Source organism: Carassius auratus, chromosome 21 (assembly GCF_003368295.1).
Source record: "Carassius auratus strain Wakin chromosome 21, ASM336829v1, whole genome shotgun sequence".
NCBI lineage: Eukaryota > Metazoa > Chordata > Actinopteri > Cypriniformes > Cyprinidae > Carassius > Carassius auratus.
In genome coordinates, this window is record NC_039263.1 from 14,803,883 (window position 1) to 14,819,156 (window position 15,274).

Below are 15,274 nucleotides of genomic sequence, written 5' to 3' on the forward strand. Positions count from 1 at the left end.
TCTAATTTATTGAGATGCACCTGTATATAAAAATAGTAAGATTAGATTGCAGTTCTGAATTCAGCCTAAACTTAGCCTGAAAAGATCAATGAATATTTGATTAATTATTACATGAAATGTGGGAAGACTGAAAATGAGCAAAGAGACAATTATCATGAGAGAACACGTCAGAGCAATTTTGTTATTGTGTGTTGCATAAAAGCATGTTGTGTGAGAACTTTGAACTGTGACCCATTCATCATTGTTGTGACATTAAACATCTGCTTCAGGAAGCTCTAGAGCCAAAACTACAATATATGACAAACAATTCTGAGCTACATCATTTCATACAGTCATAATTACAGCATGACTGACAGGAGGGATGTCTCTCTTCAGATGTGGCTTTGTGTGTGTGTGTGTGTGTGTGTGTGTGTGTGTGTGTGTGTGTGTGTGTGTGAGAGAGAGAACAAACAGTCGCCTCATTCTCCCTACGGGTTCATCATCCAACATCTTGTCAAAGAATGCAGTAACAACGATCCTTTTCAAATCCATCGTGATTTCTTTTCACTTTATGGTGACATTAGCAGAAAAGCCCTCTCTCTCTCTCTTTCTTTTTTTTTATTACCATGTCATTTAAATGTCCTCATTTGCATGTGACTGTTCTCAGCATCTACTCACAGATTTGAGGGGGATTTCAAGTTCAAAAGCAAGGTCAGCCGTACTCTCATTGTCACAAGGCACTTCAACCTTCACCACAGAATATCAGGAAGCCACTGCATGGCTCCATTTGTGTTTTTCTTTAATGTCGGGCAGATGCAGTCGCCATGGTTTCTCTCTTCTGAGATAAAGGTGGACTAAAACAGACAGAAATGTGACCATTTGCAGAAACAGACAGCTTAAAAGCCTGTCACAAAGCATAATTATCTGTATTATGTATAATTTTCTACAGCACTAAGGCAAAGTCAGAAACCACTGTAACCACATGTATGTGCACCAAAGAGAAGTTTCAAACCAGAACCTGAATGGGTTTCCGTCCTTAGACCCAAAACTAGATACAGTGAGATCAATTTGAAATTTCTCTAATGTCCCCCTCTGTTTCCAGGGGGAATGTTTTTGTATTTGGTCCCTCCGTAATGGCCTTATGATGCATTAGATGACGCACATTAGAAAAAGGCTAATAATGCCATGACCCATTTTCACTCATTTTACCAACTTAACTCGCTTTGTACAATTCCCCATAAGCTGCACTCTGTCTTCTAAAGGATATGTGGTTTTAACCTCATTCCACTGAACAACGTGAGAACCGTGAATAATCTGCTTTAATAACAGATAAGACTGTTTGATTGCTATCATGAAAACTTCAAGGAAGCTGAAATTCTAGCAGAAAAAGAAATGAAAGGTGTGCTATAAGATTAGATTTAAAATATATCAATACAGCTTTATTAAGGAACATATTTTGTACTCAAGCAATTTGTATTACAATAAAGGATTGATTTTATGAAACATACTGGGACATACGGTGAATTTAGAGAAAGGAAATTAATTTAGCTGTATTCATTATTTAGTGTCATTGAAGGATTTTTGCTCCATGGCTTTTAATGCTACAGCGACATCTGCTGGTTCATTCATAAATCTGATTTTTGGAAATAAAATCTAAAAAGATCGAAGGCTTATTATAATGATATTTCAGTACAATAATTTCAAAGATGTAAATGACAATAAAATACTATTTCCTTTTTTTCTCCAAAATGTCATTTTCAATTCAGTGTGTTTCTTCCCATTTGTTTGAAATTGTTTGCGAAATCTAGCAATACTTTCAGTTTATTATTATTATTTTTATTTTTGTGACTTGTAGGATTTATCCTCATGAGGTCCATCAAACCTACTAAGCAAAAATAAATATTTTGCATCAGAACATAGAATGGAAAAACTATCAGATTGCAATCCTTGGAAGAATAATAAAAAATACTTGTAGTAATTCTGTAGCCTACTCACTTCAGTTTGTCAATAATTTTCATCCCCTAGCTAACAAAAATATGTAACATTCAAGTTATGAAAATATTGTTTCTGAATTCTCAAAGAATTTCAACTCTAAAAAAAGTTTTATTAATGCACATTGTTCATAACTTTAAGTGAAAAGGAAATTACACTGTTTTAGATGCTATGAGCCTCTGGTTTTCCTAATTTTAAGACATCCTCTTATAGAAAATACATAGCTTTAATTCAGCTCCCCTAGACTCCTCCCCTTTGCATCAATGTTGTATAAATGAAACATTGGCATTGGCCATCAACACAGCCTGAAAGGATGAGACTGTAAAACTATGGAGAAACTTGGCATGATTCTGTTTGTTGCATTGCTTGCACTTTTTGCAGGGAATGGTAGGAGATTTTTACTGCATGGATGGAGTGTTTGTGTGTGTTTGTGGAAGTCAGGGATGCCATATTTGAATTTAGAAAACAAAAGACTGAATTTACAAATTCATTAATGTTTCTTATTTAATTGGTGAATGTGTTGCTTAATTATTTGACAAGTTAATTCATCTGAATATTCATCCGTATATTGGATTTGTTATTTTGGAAGTGTATTTGTTTGTTTTAACCAATGCATTAAAGCTTGTGTGCAAAGATGCTACTGACATTTCAATTCAATATATACAAGCACAACAGTACTTGGATAATTGTGGATATTATTTTGTCTCAGTGCATCATGCTGAAGTGCAGATTCAGAATTGGACATGTGGTTATGGAGGACTCTGTCGTCGCTTCTGTTTTGATCAAGAATACATTGTTAGTCACCATGGTTGTCCACGCAGATACAGGTGTGTTGATATATATATATATATATATATATATACACACATTTCTAATACATATGTGTAATGTAATATGTAGTGTTGCTCTGGGGTTGATAAGTTTAAAAATGCTTTTGAAAAAAGTAACCCACCAAGGCTGCATTTATTTGATAAAAAAATACAGTAAAAACATATTTTCTATCTAAAAATATTTTACAATTTAAATTTATAAATTTAAAATGTATTCCTGTGATGCAAAGCTGAATTTAGAAATTATTTTAATAAGGATTTTTTTTTTTTTTTGCCTCAAGAAACCTTTCATATTATTATAAATGCTGAAGACAATTGTGCTGCTTATTTCTGCGTGTTTGTGTGTGTTTTTTTTTTTTTGTATTCTTTGGTGAAAAAAACATTTAAAAGAAAGTTAAAAGTTGAAAAGAACACCATTTATTTTAATCAGAAATCTTTTATAACATTGCAAATGCCTTTTAATGCATCTTTGCTGAATTAAAGAAAAAATGATTTCAAATAACAAAAGAATAATTTTACTCAACCCAAACTTTATAATATAATATATAACACTTTAAGATTTATTAAACACAAATGTAAAGATCATAACTCTTTTGTTCATTATTTTCAGATGCTGTGCTGTGGGGTATTAATGGGGAAAAAAATGTCACAATCTTAGCAGGCCTTGACTGCTAACTGGTTTGAAAAGTCCATTTTCTGAAGAGTGACTTCTTGAATGCAAATTCATTTAATTATCATTATATAACTAATTCATATATACTAATGATTTTCTAGAGGTGAAAATAATGTTCCTGTAAAATGGTTTGTGTTTGAAAAAAAAAGTAGTGTGTGAGAATCTTAAAATAAAAAGTTGCTGAAGTAATGAGCTGTGGAACATTGCAATTACACATGGGGATGATATTTTAGCATACAACACAAGTGAAGCAGATCACAAACTGAGTAAAGGTGATGTGAGAGCTAAAGCATGTCACCACCATAAATCCTGGATTACAATTAACACATGGTTCTTTTTCAAGAGAGGCATGCCACGCATTTCCAACATTTAACTCTATTCAGTCTGTGTTTAGGAAAGTCAAAGGATTTTCTGGTTTAAGTGGAGCCAGCTTTGCTCTGCATTGTACAGCCACTAGACAGTAACACATCCAATGAAAGCTCTGACCCAAATAGATGTTGTGGAATGCAGCTTTTGTAAATCAAACATTTGGCAGACGTTTTTTACTCATTCACTATCTACAGATTTTCAGTTTTGTTTACCTACCTTATTACACAAGTCAGTAGCCATTCTCTACGTGCTCAAATCAACTTGATTTTATGTCGTCATCTGCTGTTCATGCAGAATTAAATGGTTAAAATAAATATTTTTATTATGTAATAGTGGTGGATTACCAAATGATGATATCCACATTTCTTGTAACAGGGAAGTAAAATATTTTCTTTGAATGTTCAATACCTCTGATTCATCAGCACCAGCACAGTATGGGTGGCAAACAAAGTACAGTAAATGGTAAAACTATTAGCTCAACAAACCAGTGTTTATAACTATGACAATACAATATAATAATATGATTTTAAAATACCAGTCCATAATGTCAAGTTCAAGGTAAATATTACATTTAAGGTAAGAAGAGTGCTCTTCTATTAATTCTTAACTTTTTTTTTTTTTACTTTATGCTGGCAGATGAATGTTAGAAACACAGAAGTACAGAAGATAATGTTCCTGAAATATTAACTTTATTAACTTATGGAGGAGTAATTTTTTGGATGTATTTATTCATTTATTAAATAAGTGAACGTTATTAAGCATAGACATATCCTCTGAAGAAGCTGATTACTGGTGATTAAGAGAAAAAAAAATTATCTGAATCTCCTAAAATTCTGAATCATTAAAGTAGAAATGTTAAATTCTGTATTCCATGTATTTGTGTTGCAGGATACACTAGAGCAAGAAGTGAAATTGTGAGTTAGGCTACTTCTACCTCTTAAGTTATATGCAGGAGAAAACCAGGTGAATAAAGAAACTAGTAGTCCATGTATGTTGAATGTGCAATTCATTTAAATAACTGCTTATTGGTCACAACTCTATAGGGTCTTTGTACAGAAAGAGACTTCAAAGTATTATATATATTTTTTTTTTTAATAATCTTGACATATTTTAGAATTCATGGAGCATTTTATGAATTCTTAACATTTCATGTTAACTTGTCATTATCCTCTGCAAGGCACTGTTCACTTTGGTTGAGGAGTGACACCTCTCAGTCCGAACCTTCGACTTTCATCCCCCGGTCTCATGCTGCTGTCTGATCTAAGAGATTTACAGAGTCCGTTTTGTCAAACAAAATTAAATGTCCAACATAGCACATCAAAGAATGATTTTCTGAAATGTTTCTTGCGCTCCTGTTCTCAACAGATGTCTTACTGTGTCGGGTAAGTAAAGAATGCTTCCATTTTTCCTGTCTCAAATAAAGAAAAAAAAAAACTTTAGGTTTGTAAGATTGTTAAATACAAAATGTCATGTTCATCTTCCTTAATGGGAAGACCTCTGGTAACCAATGACCTGACAATTAATTTTTCTTGAATTTGGAAGGGTTTGATGAAACATGCACATCTACAACACAATGGACTGGAGTACAGAGGGACAGAGCCCTCGGCCAGTTTTAAAAGCACCTTACAGAGAAGGGGAAATCTCCTCAACCTACACCAGTGTGCAGCATCCATCTCCAAATATTTGACAAAAACAACAGAAACATTAATAAGGTTATTTAATTATATTTTTATTAAGGTAAAAAAAAAAGCTCCATGAAAGAAGGCTTGACATGCAACTCAAGGACTACTTCAAATAAGTTTGCAACAAATAAAAAATAAATCATGGTTGGAGGAAGAGCGGTCATAATAGCGATGAAAGCATGCTGTTATATATTTTTGCAAAATAGAAAAAAAAACTGACATCTACAATAAAAATTGAATAATGGCACAGAACTACTTTGCATAAAGCATATTTTTGGATATAGGAAGTAGTTTGATCAAAAGTTTGGAGACAGTGGTGAAGCTACAGATGGGCCCGTGTGAAACTAACATCAACCAGATCAATTTATTAAACAAAACAAAAAATAAAAATAATAATGATAATGAGAACATATGTAGCCCCATTGCCTCAGACTAAGGTAATGTTACAATGTAATGTAAACTTCCTTGGAAATTAATGTTAGTTAATGCATTAACTAACAATAACAATGAGCAATACATCTGTTACTATATTTAGTTAATAAAAATACAGCTGATCATTATAATTCTTATCTCAGGTATGAATGCTAACAGATACAACTTTTAATTTTAATTAAGTAAATGTTGAAATAAACATTATTGCTAATCAGTGCAGTAGAAGAATTGTGTATCCAGCCTTTGTGGTGTATTTTCTGTTAGCAATTTGACATGCAGCTTTCATAAGTTTTCCCCACCCTGTTTTATGTTAGCCCACCCACTTAAACATTTCTGGCTTAACCCCTGGTTTAGGGATGGTAAAATCATTTTTAAAGTCTCTTATCCTTGTCAAGGCTGCATTTATTAGAAACACTGTGATATACTATTACAATTTTAAACTTCTCTATTTAGTTTTATGTGATTTTTCCCTGTGATGGCAGTCTTCAATGTCCCATGATCCTTCAAAAATCATTCTTTTTTTTATATATTTATATATTATTCCCTTTTTTACATATTATTCCCTTATATATATATTTTTTTTTTTTTTTTTTTTGAGGAAACGGTAATACTTCTTTCAGGATTATTTGATGAATTGAATGTAAAACTTTGCAAATTTTTTTTTTTTTTTGTGATTTTCTGATTAATTAATGATTGCTGAATAAGCGGTGTGCTTTTGAATGGCAATGTGGATTATCTTCATATTTTGATTATTTAAATATGCTTAATATAAATTTTGTGAGTACTTGTCCATTATTTTAAGCAGTAAATTAATAATTTGCAAAACAAAAAGAAAATCTTGACTTTTGCAGTCTCCATTAGCACTCTGGCCTAAATGATGTCACTGAGTTTAAAAAGGACAAAGTCTATCCCTTCAGTCTCCTTTATCTCTCCACATTCCATAAGACAGGCAAAGTGTTTTCCATCTCCGCAGTGAGCCAGATCTGAGTATCCACTTGGACCATCATAGATTATCAATTTACGGTCCTCCCATCCTGATTCATCCCATGGCGATTTATTCAAGTAGATGGCAAGGCACATTCTCTTGCTTGGATTGGTTGGATGACAATAGAGTAGCCAGGTTTTTTCAGTTGCTTGATCAGGGGCAAAACTCAACACACTTCCTTGGCAGCCATGTCCGGTCTCTGTCAGCTTACATGCAGATGAAGGCTTGTCAAAAGCATCTCCATTACTCTCACTTAGAGCCTCGACTCTTTTGCCAGATATACTTCGAGCATTGCAGTAAAGTTTACTGTTACCTTTGTCGTCAAAGATCTCAGCCATTTGACACTCATTAGACTCACCGTCCAGACGTTTTCCTAAATTCCAAGTACTTCCTTTATCATCACTGTAGAATGTAAATGCACGTGATTTGGGTAAACTTTTGTGAGAGTGGCAAGGGTACACATATGCTGGGATAATCAGTCTTCCTCTCTTTAATTGAAGACCATGTCCTGGTCCAACAGCAAAGGTGGCCCAGTCCTTCTCCTGCTCACCGATCACATCTGCTGTCAGGTCTGTCAAATCACTCCAGGTTTTGCCAGTGTCCTGACTGGTTATATAACAAAGTCGTGCCTGATTCTTATTATTGTGTATTTGTTTGTGTTCAGAGACCCCAACAGGAACAGTGATAAAAAACAGAAAGAGAGTCTTGGATTCTCTCTCATAGACTGGACATGGATTCATGCTGCGGCGGTTTGGTTGACAAGCCGAAGTGAGCAACTCATGACTACTATCCCACTGAAAAAAAAAAGGCTTAATATTAAAAATGAAAATGTGCTAAATCTGCTTACACTCAGGCCATCCAAGATGTAGAACTGATGCATTACATCAGTTGCTTACCAAACAGATCCCCTGCAGAGAACTGTTTAACACTGTACAATAGTGACTAAATATTAATGTAGCAAGACTCACCTCAACTTCACCATCCTTAAATATTCCTTTCCTCATCACAAGGACATCTGCATCTGTGTCATTTGCAGTTTTTCGTTTTTCAGCAAAGGCAAGAAACGTTTGATTGTCACCGATATAGATGAGAGCTGGAATTCTGTAAGTCACTTGCATTTTGTTCGATTTGTGAGGCTCCTGTTTGAATAATGTTGTTACTGGAAAGGGTCTTGATTTGCTTCCTGGATGTGTTTTGTCCATTGTTAAATTTAAATCCTGAAAATATAAGTAGATTTATATTATTAGCCAAAAAACAACAACAACAACAACAACAACAACAACAAACTCACAAGGCAAGATCAAGTGGTCCAATAGAGGGTTTAAGTTACTTATAAAGGAACGATTATTTTTGTTGTTGGACCCTATGGTGCCCAAGAGGTGACATGTTTGGTTCACTTTTTAATATTATTAGATTACCTTATTAGTGGTACATTTTTATATTTGTTGATATATATGCATATTTCCCTTTTCAATTTGTGTATTGCTTTACCTAGTTAACGTTTTGTATAATTATGCTAGTACTTGCTAGCCAACCATATATTTTGCAAATAAATGCCTAACAATTATGCCAATACAGTTTTGTATTTATAATTACGGTCTATTAAATAGCCAAAATAAAATGACACTGACATTTCCAGTCGGGACCGCAACTTGTGAGAGATCATTATTAGCAATGCAACTACGGGCCAGGAGAAACTTTTATCTTTGAACAATGGATATTTATTATTTATGTTGGCTGTCATGCCAAATCACATAACATTATTTATTTTCTGCTGAAATTTACAGTGGTTTGTAAAGTAGTCCCCTTTGCAACAAAAATGTATCAGGTGTGTTTATACTTGGTTATATGTTGCTAGGTGAGGCTGAAACCTCTTGGTTGGTCGGAAATATTTTTAAATGCATCAAAGGGAAGCGCATATTTTAGCGTTACCCTGGAGTTGGTTCACCCTTCGCTTATGGATACAGCTACAGAAAAACCAACAATAAATATTTTTTTATACCTATTAGATTTTTTATTAAAGTGTACACCTACCTAGGGGTGGGCGATATCTCGATATTTAAAATATTTTTAAACACGATATGGATTTTGAAATATAGTATATATCGATATATTGTTTATATTTAATCTTGTTTCCGCCCCTTTGCTTGTTTGCCATTTTCTGTGCTGTGCTCGCCCCCGCTCGCTCACCCCCCGCCTCCTTGCTTTTGTCCCCCCTCCCCTCGCGTGTAGAGAACTAGTCTAAAAAAAGTTCAACTGGCTCCATTATATGGAGATACTTCGGTTTTAAGGCGTCGGGCGAACAGCAGGCAGATGTCTACTGTAGGGCCCCATGATTTCCGTGATGCAGAAAACGCGGACGGAATTGCGGAATCCAGTCATAAAAACCGGAATTTACAGTTTAACGTGGAATGTCAAGGAATTTGTCAAATTTTTAATGAAATAATCAAAAGTAGGTCATGCACTTACATCAAATCGCGATATGGACTAATATCTGCAAATAGGCTATGAACCCGGAAAAATATATTTAAATATGAATCCTGCATGTTCTGCGTGTATGTGTTAATGAATGGCGCAGAAGCGCGTCTTCATTCATTAAACACACGGAAGCGCACGTGACGCTTGCGCTGACTTCAGCGTCTTTCCTCTCACTAATAAAGACATGAACAACATCTCTCCAGAACTGCACTGAGAGTCACTTCATGATCATCTGACTGTTTGATTTGAGTAAAACTAGCTCATATCACATCATAGACTGTAGTATCACATACGCAGAACTTTAATGGTAAACTCGTCAAAATAAAAGTATTTGCCAGAAATCTATTACTATTGTTTAGCAGAATGCACATAGCCACTACTACTATTAAAATGAGACGAACATAATTTAAGGAATAATCACACAACATTTCTTCCATGTTTTATTTTTAATAGCAAATCCCCTTTGTTTCCCATAAAATAAAGTTTGCTTAATTAAATAATTAAAAGATAAATTAAATGAATGTTTTATGCCTTCATTTGAGAACCAGAAAAATGTAAATACACAGAATTTCTGAAGGAAAAAAAAAACATTTCACATAAGGCTATTTTTAGGATTGTTTTTTAACTAATTAAGTTGTTTTTATGCATTTAAATAATTACACATGCTAAAACACAGAATTAGGTAACAATAAAACATATGGTGAAGAAAAAAATAAAACATTCCATAGAGCCCTAAAAATTTAATATTTGGCATATTTGTTTTTGCAGTAGTTTTTGGGGGGTTATTTTTCCTATAAAGATAGAGATATATATCGTATATCGAGATATAGCAAAATATATCGAGATATATTTTTTGCTCCATATCGCCTAGCCCTACACCTACCCCAACCCTAAACCTACCCTTACGGTAATATAGATACATAAAATGTTGTCTAGCATGAGAAAAAGGACGAAATATTGATGACACAATAGTAAACCCTAGTAGGACAATCTAGGATAAAATGTCAGGACACTGATAATTATTTACAAATTTAATAATTTCTTAATTCAAAATGATCTAATCAAAAGTTCGTACTTACAAGTTGACAAATCGTAATTATGACGTTGGGTGCATTCAAGTCAGTTTAGTCGGTACAAGATGGCAGTGTACCAACTTTTAATAAATTACTAGAAAATACAACAGGATTTGTTAATTCTGCTTATAGAAAATGAAGAGCAGAGATGTGTGTATATATATATATATATATATATATATATAAAATTTATGAAGCCACTTTAATCTATATCCCATAAAAACTTAGTTATATTGCAATTCTTATTTTTTTTTAATAAAAAGCCTTACAATGTCACTGCTTAATGCCTTAAGTATTATGAAGGTTTTTTTGTTTGTTTGTTTTTTTGTTTTTAAATAGATGTTGCATCCATAGATTCTGCTATGTTTCTCATTAACACGACCCTAACTCGGAAAATCTGGGCTGAAAAACAATAATTACAACATTTTGGTGGCGATTCGACTCGTAAATGCGATCTATCTGACAGTAAAAGAAATGGACACAGCGACCCCATTGGATTCAACGGAGAAAAATTATGTCAATTAGAAGCACACTTCCTGGGGGTCAGGCGTACTGCGTAGATGTCACGTGAGCAAACTGTAAGTCTTCTAATCGCTGTGCCCAAAGAAATCTGAATCACCCACTGAATCTTGCAGAGAAGGCGAGCATGAACAGGAGCAAATTTTGGTAAGAATTCTGATTAATTATCTCCCTTGACTTTATGCCTTCATGTCCCCCTGATTGCCTCATAGACATTAAAAGATTACCTGCGAGCTTCTCCTCCTTTCCATATGGTAATTTCTCTACTGTGCGACAGAGAGTCACTGGTCATGACGCAATAGTTAGCCTATTTTTTTCAACGTAAGATACAAGGTAAGGGAGCCTTTTATACATTTTCGTGTTTCTTTAGAAATAATTAATGGAAAAATTGACTCTTTAAACACCTCAGATGTAAAGTTATTCACTGTCAAAGTGACACCAAAATGAATAGGGAGTCAATGGAATGCTAACAGCAGGTGGGGGTCCGCTAGCCAGTGGCGGCGCCCAGGGGTGCTTCAAAAAAATATGAAACCCTGCCCCCCTGGTTATTATGTCTCGGCCATGATAAAACAAAGTGAACCTACCATGTCACCTCCCGGACACCGTAGAAACCTGTCCTTCCTTCTTTGGTCTACAGTCTAAGTTAGAGAGTGTGTATTTCCCTTACAATGATCAAATTACAAGCATAGTTCCAATGCAAACCACAAAACGAAGCACATGAACAACAGATTATAGCCTACAAGTGAATGATAACATGAGAGTGAAAGTGACGGTTCGATGGCTGCCACTTTAATTTTGAGCAAAACTTGAGCGTGTTGTTTTATTAGAGACTAACGTTACCTGTACCATTAACCAGGGGCGTCGCACCCGTGGGGGATAAAACACCCAGACTTTTCCCGGTGAGAGGGTTCAACACCCGCACGTTTTCTGCAGTTTTTACGCAGTTTTGCACAAATGCCTTACTACAGTCGCTCCTCCGTTTCTCTGGCCGCTCTGTGTCTGCGTTGGCTGCGGCTGTCTCCTCTCCCCCTCCCTCTCAGACATGACACCGGCTTTGAGTGTGACCGGCTGATGATTGGCTGTTCTGCCTTAAGTCCCGCCTTTCTTGGGGTGTTATCGGCAGTGTTGCCAACTTAGCGACTTTGTCGCTAGATTTAGCGACTTTTCAGACCCCCATAGCGACTTTTTTCCAAAAAAGCGACTAGCGACAAATCTAGCGACTTTTTTTTGACAGACCTTATTTAGTCTCTGAGACTCTCCGGTACTACCGCACGAGCTTTCTCTCTCTCGCTCTCTCTCTCTCTCTCTCCCAGCGTGCGCACACGCCTCTCTCTCTCTGCATCTGCTATGTTCAACAAGCAGAGAGGAGCAGCACTTTCAGTTAAAAAAATGTTGCTTCTAACTCTATTTTACATACAAGTATAGCCGAAATCACAGTACAATCATTATCTTAATCTTATGTGTATGTGATTTCATTAGACAATGTCGTGAATAGGATTTTAGTGCAGAGATTAACATCTTTGAGAGCTGGTTATGTAGTCTTAATAGATGCGTTTCAGTCATTAAAATATTAATTCCGTTGTCGGACAACAGAAACATTCAAATATAATAATAAAAAACGTTTATTGAGAATTTTGACTGCCTTAAAATGCAGTACATGAGCACAGAAAGGGCAAGATAATGTGACGCACTTACGTCATGAATATGCTAATTAGCATATGACGTCATCTAGCGACATTTAGCGACTTTTCAGGCAGGGTTTAGCTACTTTCCATTGAAAGAAGTTGGCAACACTGGTTATCGGTCAGCTCGTGCTGAAGAGGCGGGAACTTATGGTTATTTACATCTCCCTTTTCCATGTACTTTGAATGAGTGTTCATGCATTCGAAGTTTTTAAATAAGCTTGAAATGTGTTTGGGAAGATGTTCTGTTATCGTTTTGTTGAAATGTCATGTTTTCGGTATTATATTTAGTTTTTTAGACTAATGCTAATTGCTATTATTGGGATATTGTTCAGCAGCTAGCTAAATTAGGTTATGTAACGTTATGTGGTATGCAATGTATAACATAACTGTGATGAAGAAGGCAGAGAATTGACGAGGAGGGGGGGACAAACTGCCATTGTTAAGCAGTGTATTTATGGGTTCATTCCCAGTGCAACTGATTTATTTATTTTTTCTCCCCTTTTCAGATTTTTTTTTTAAATGTAGGATTATTTTCTATCCCAGCCAAACAAGCCGAGAACATTTTATGGTCCGTTAAAGTCATCTCGTATAGATCGTATTTACGAGTTGAATGCACATGAACGCCACCACAATATCGTAAATAACGTTACCAGTGGGGATCGGGATTTTCTGGGGGCGTGTCAGTGAATAACACGGCGGAATATACAATAATTAAAGGTATTTAGCTGTGATATTGTCAGGCTTTTCTAATTACAGCGCAGTACGTTACTCGACGACGCATAATATGATCGCATTATAATATAACAATGCAAATTATAATAATAAAGTTGGCAGCGGCTTCATAAATTAATTTAAAACATTAAAAAAACGAAGTATGCCTAATGCACATTTCTTTGTTCTTCATTTTCTACAACAAGAGTTTAAGAACATTGCTGTATTTTTGTGTTTTTAATTAAGAGAAAGTACTCCGCCATCATGCTCCGACCAAAGTGACTTGAACGCACATGCCGTCATAAGCACAACTTCCCACCTCGTGCGTACGAACTTTCCAGGAGGACTTGAACGCACAAGCCCTGCATTTTGTACCCCGCTGTCACTGTATTCATCGTTTTTATTGTTTATGAACAAACCACATCCATCCCCCGCACTTTTGAAAGGCTTGCTACGCCCCTGCCGCTAACTGCCTCTTAAAGTGTTATTTACGTTATAGCAGAGATGGGGACTCGAGTTTGAGACTCGGACTCGAGTGCGACTTAAGTCGCACAAACAGTGACTTCAGACTCGACTTGAGACTCGTCCTTGAAAGACTTCAGACTCGACTCGGACTCGAGCTCCGGGACTCGTGAACAATGTTAATTTTTAGTAAACGTCAGATGAGCTCGCTGTTAGAGTTGTGACGTTCGCGAACGAACCGATTCTTTTGAACGGCTCATAAACATGAACGATGGGAGCCGAGTCACGGCTGGAGGGGAGCCGTTCTTTCTGTCGCTCTTTTTTCCTATGCGTGTTTCAGAGCGCGTGTTTCACACAGATGCACACAAATGAGCTCCTCCGCGAGACAGAACAGTTATAGGGGGAGGGGCGCACCCAGCGCAGGCCAACCCTTTATAGCGTGATGATATTAGTTATTAGTTGTGCACGCATCCTTCACGTGAGTACTCCAGTGGAAAAAAACCTGCATGCCTCTGTCATTGGGTAGGAGCGGAGCCATGACGTTTTGCACAGATATTCATTGCAGCCCACTTTGTTATTGTTCATTGACTTGAAGGGGCTGATGTCCTATTTGCAAAGTTTACAGTAGTAATAGTATGTAGACATTTCCATTTTATTTATTCTAATTTTATCTACTTTAAATATTTTTGGTTCTCTATCAAAATGTTCTTGTGTGATAACAATGTTCTTGTGTGGAAGTGTTTGTAGTAAAAGCTGTTTTGCACAGAAATTCATTGCAGCCGGCTTTGTTTTTGATGTTTATTTGTGAGTAGGTATTGTATGAATAACATAAGTCAGCGTAGCTTTGTTCATTCTTAAGCCAGACAAGAGGTGTGCAGCTATACAGCCAGGACAGACAGAAGGCCAATACTGAATTCATAAATGCAAAATACAAATATTAACTTAAAAGTAAAGCATTCTTGGTGTTTTTGTCATGTTGCAATAGCCTGTTTACACTGATTATATACCAAAATCAAAGTTGATATTGTATGCTAATAAATAGAGTTGTCATAATAACATATTACATGCTTTGAATTCCTTATATATAGCTATGCAGTGTTCTAAGCAGCTTGGATGGGTCGCTGTACGTGATGCAACATTTATTATAACCAGAGACTTAATATAATAAAGAGACTTGAGACTTGACTTGGACTCTAGCTCAGAGACTTGAGACTTGACTTGGACTCTAGCTCAGAGACTTGAGACTTGACTTGGACTCTAGCTCAGAGACTTGAGACTTGACTTGGACTCTAGCTCAGAGACTTGTGAGCATCTCTGCGTTATAGTAAATCTTGCTTTACAGCAGCCTAAACGTGCGACGAAAGTTTATACTTACACAAGTGTTATTTTCTGCTCCAAAAGTAT

The 15,274-nt window shown here is 35.7% G+C and overlaps 1 protein-coding gene across 1 annotated transcript; it reads right to left on the reverse strand.

Moving 5' to 3' along the window:
* Positions 1 to 5,020: 5,020 nt before the first annotated feature.
* On the reverse strand, positions 5,021 to 11,876 carry LOC113038632 (sialidase-3-like). The gene is made up of 4 exons (XM_026196221.1): positions 11,853 to 11,876; positions 7,911 to 8,159; positions 6,736 to 7,736; positions 5,021 to 6,524 (listed from the first exon to the last, which is right to left on the reverse strand). The coding sequence occupies exons 1-3, from the start codon at positions 11,859 to 11,861 to the stop codon at positions 6,828 to 6,830; spliced, it is 1,167 nt and encodes a 388-aa protein (XP_026052006.1). The 5' UTR covers positions 11,862 to 11,876; the 3' UTR covers positions 5,021 to 6,524; positions 6,736 to 6,827.
* Between the last annotated feature and the right edge of the window lie 3,398 nt (positions 11,877 to 15,274).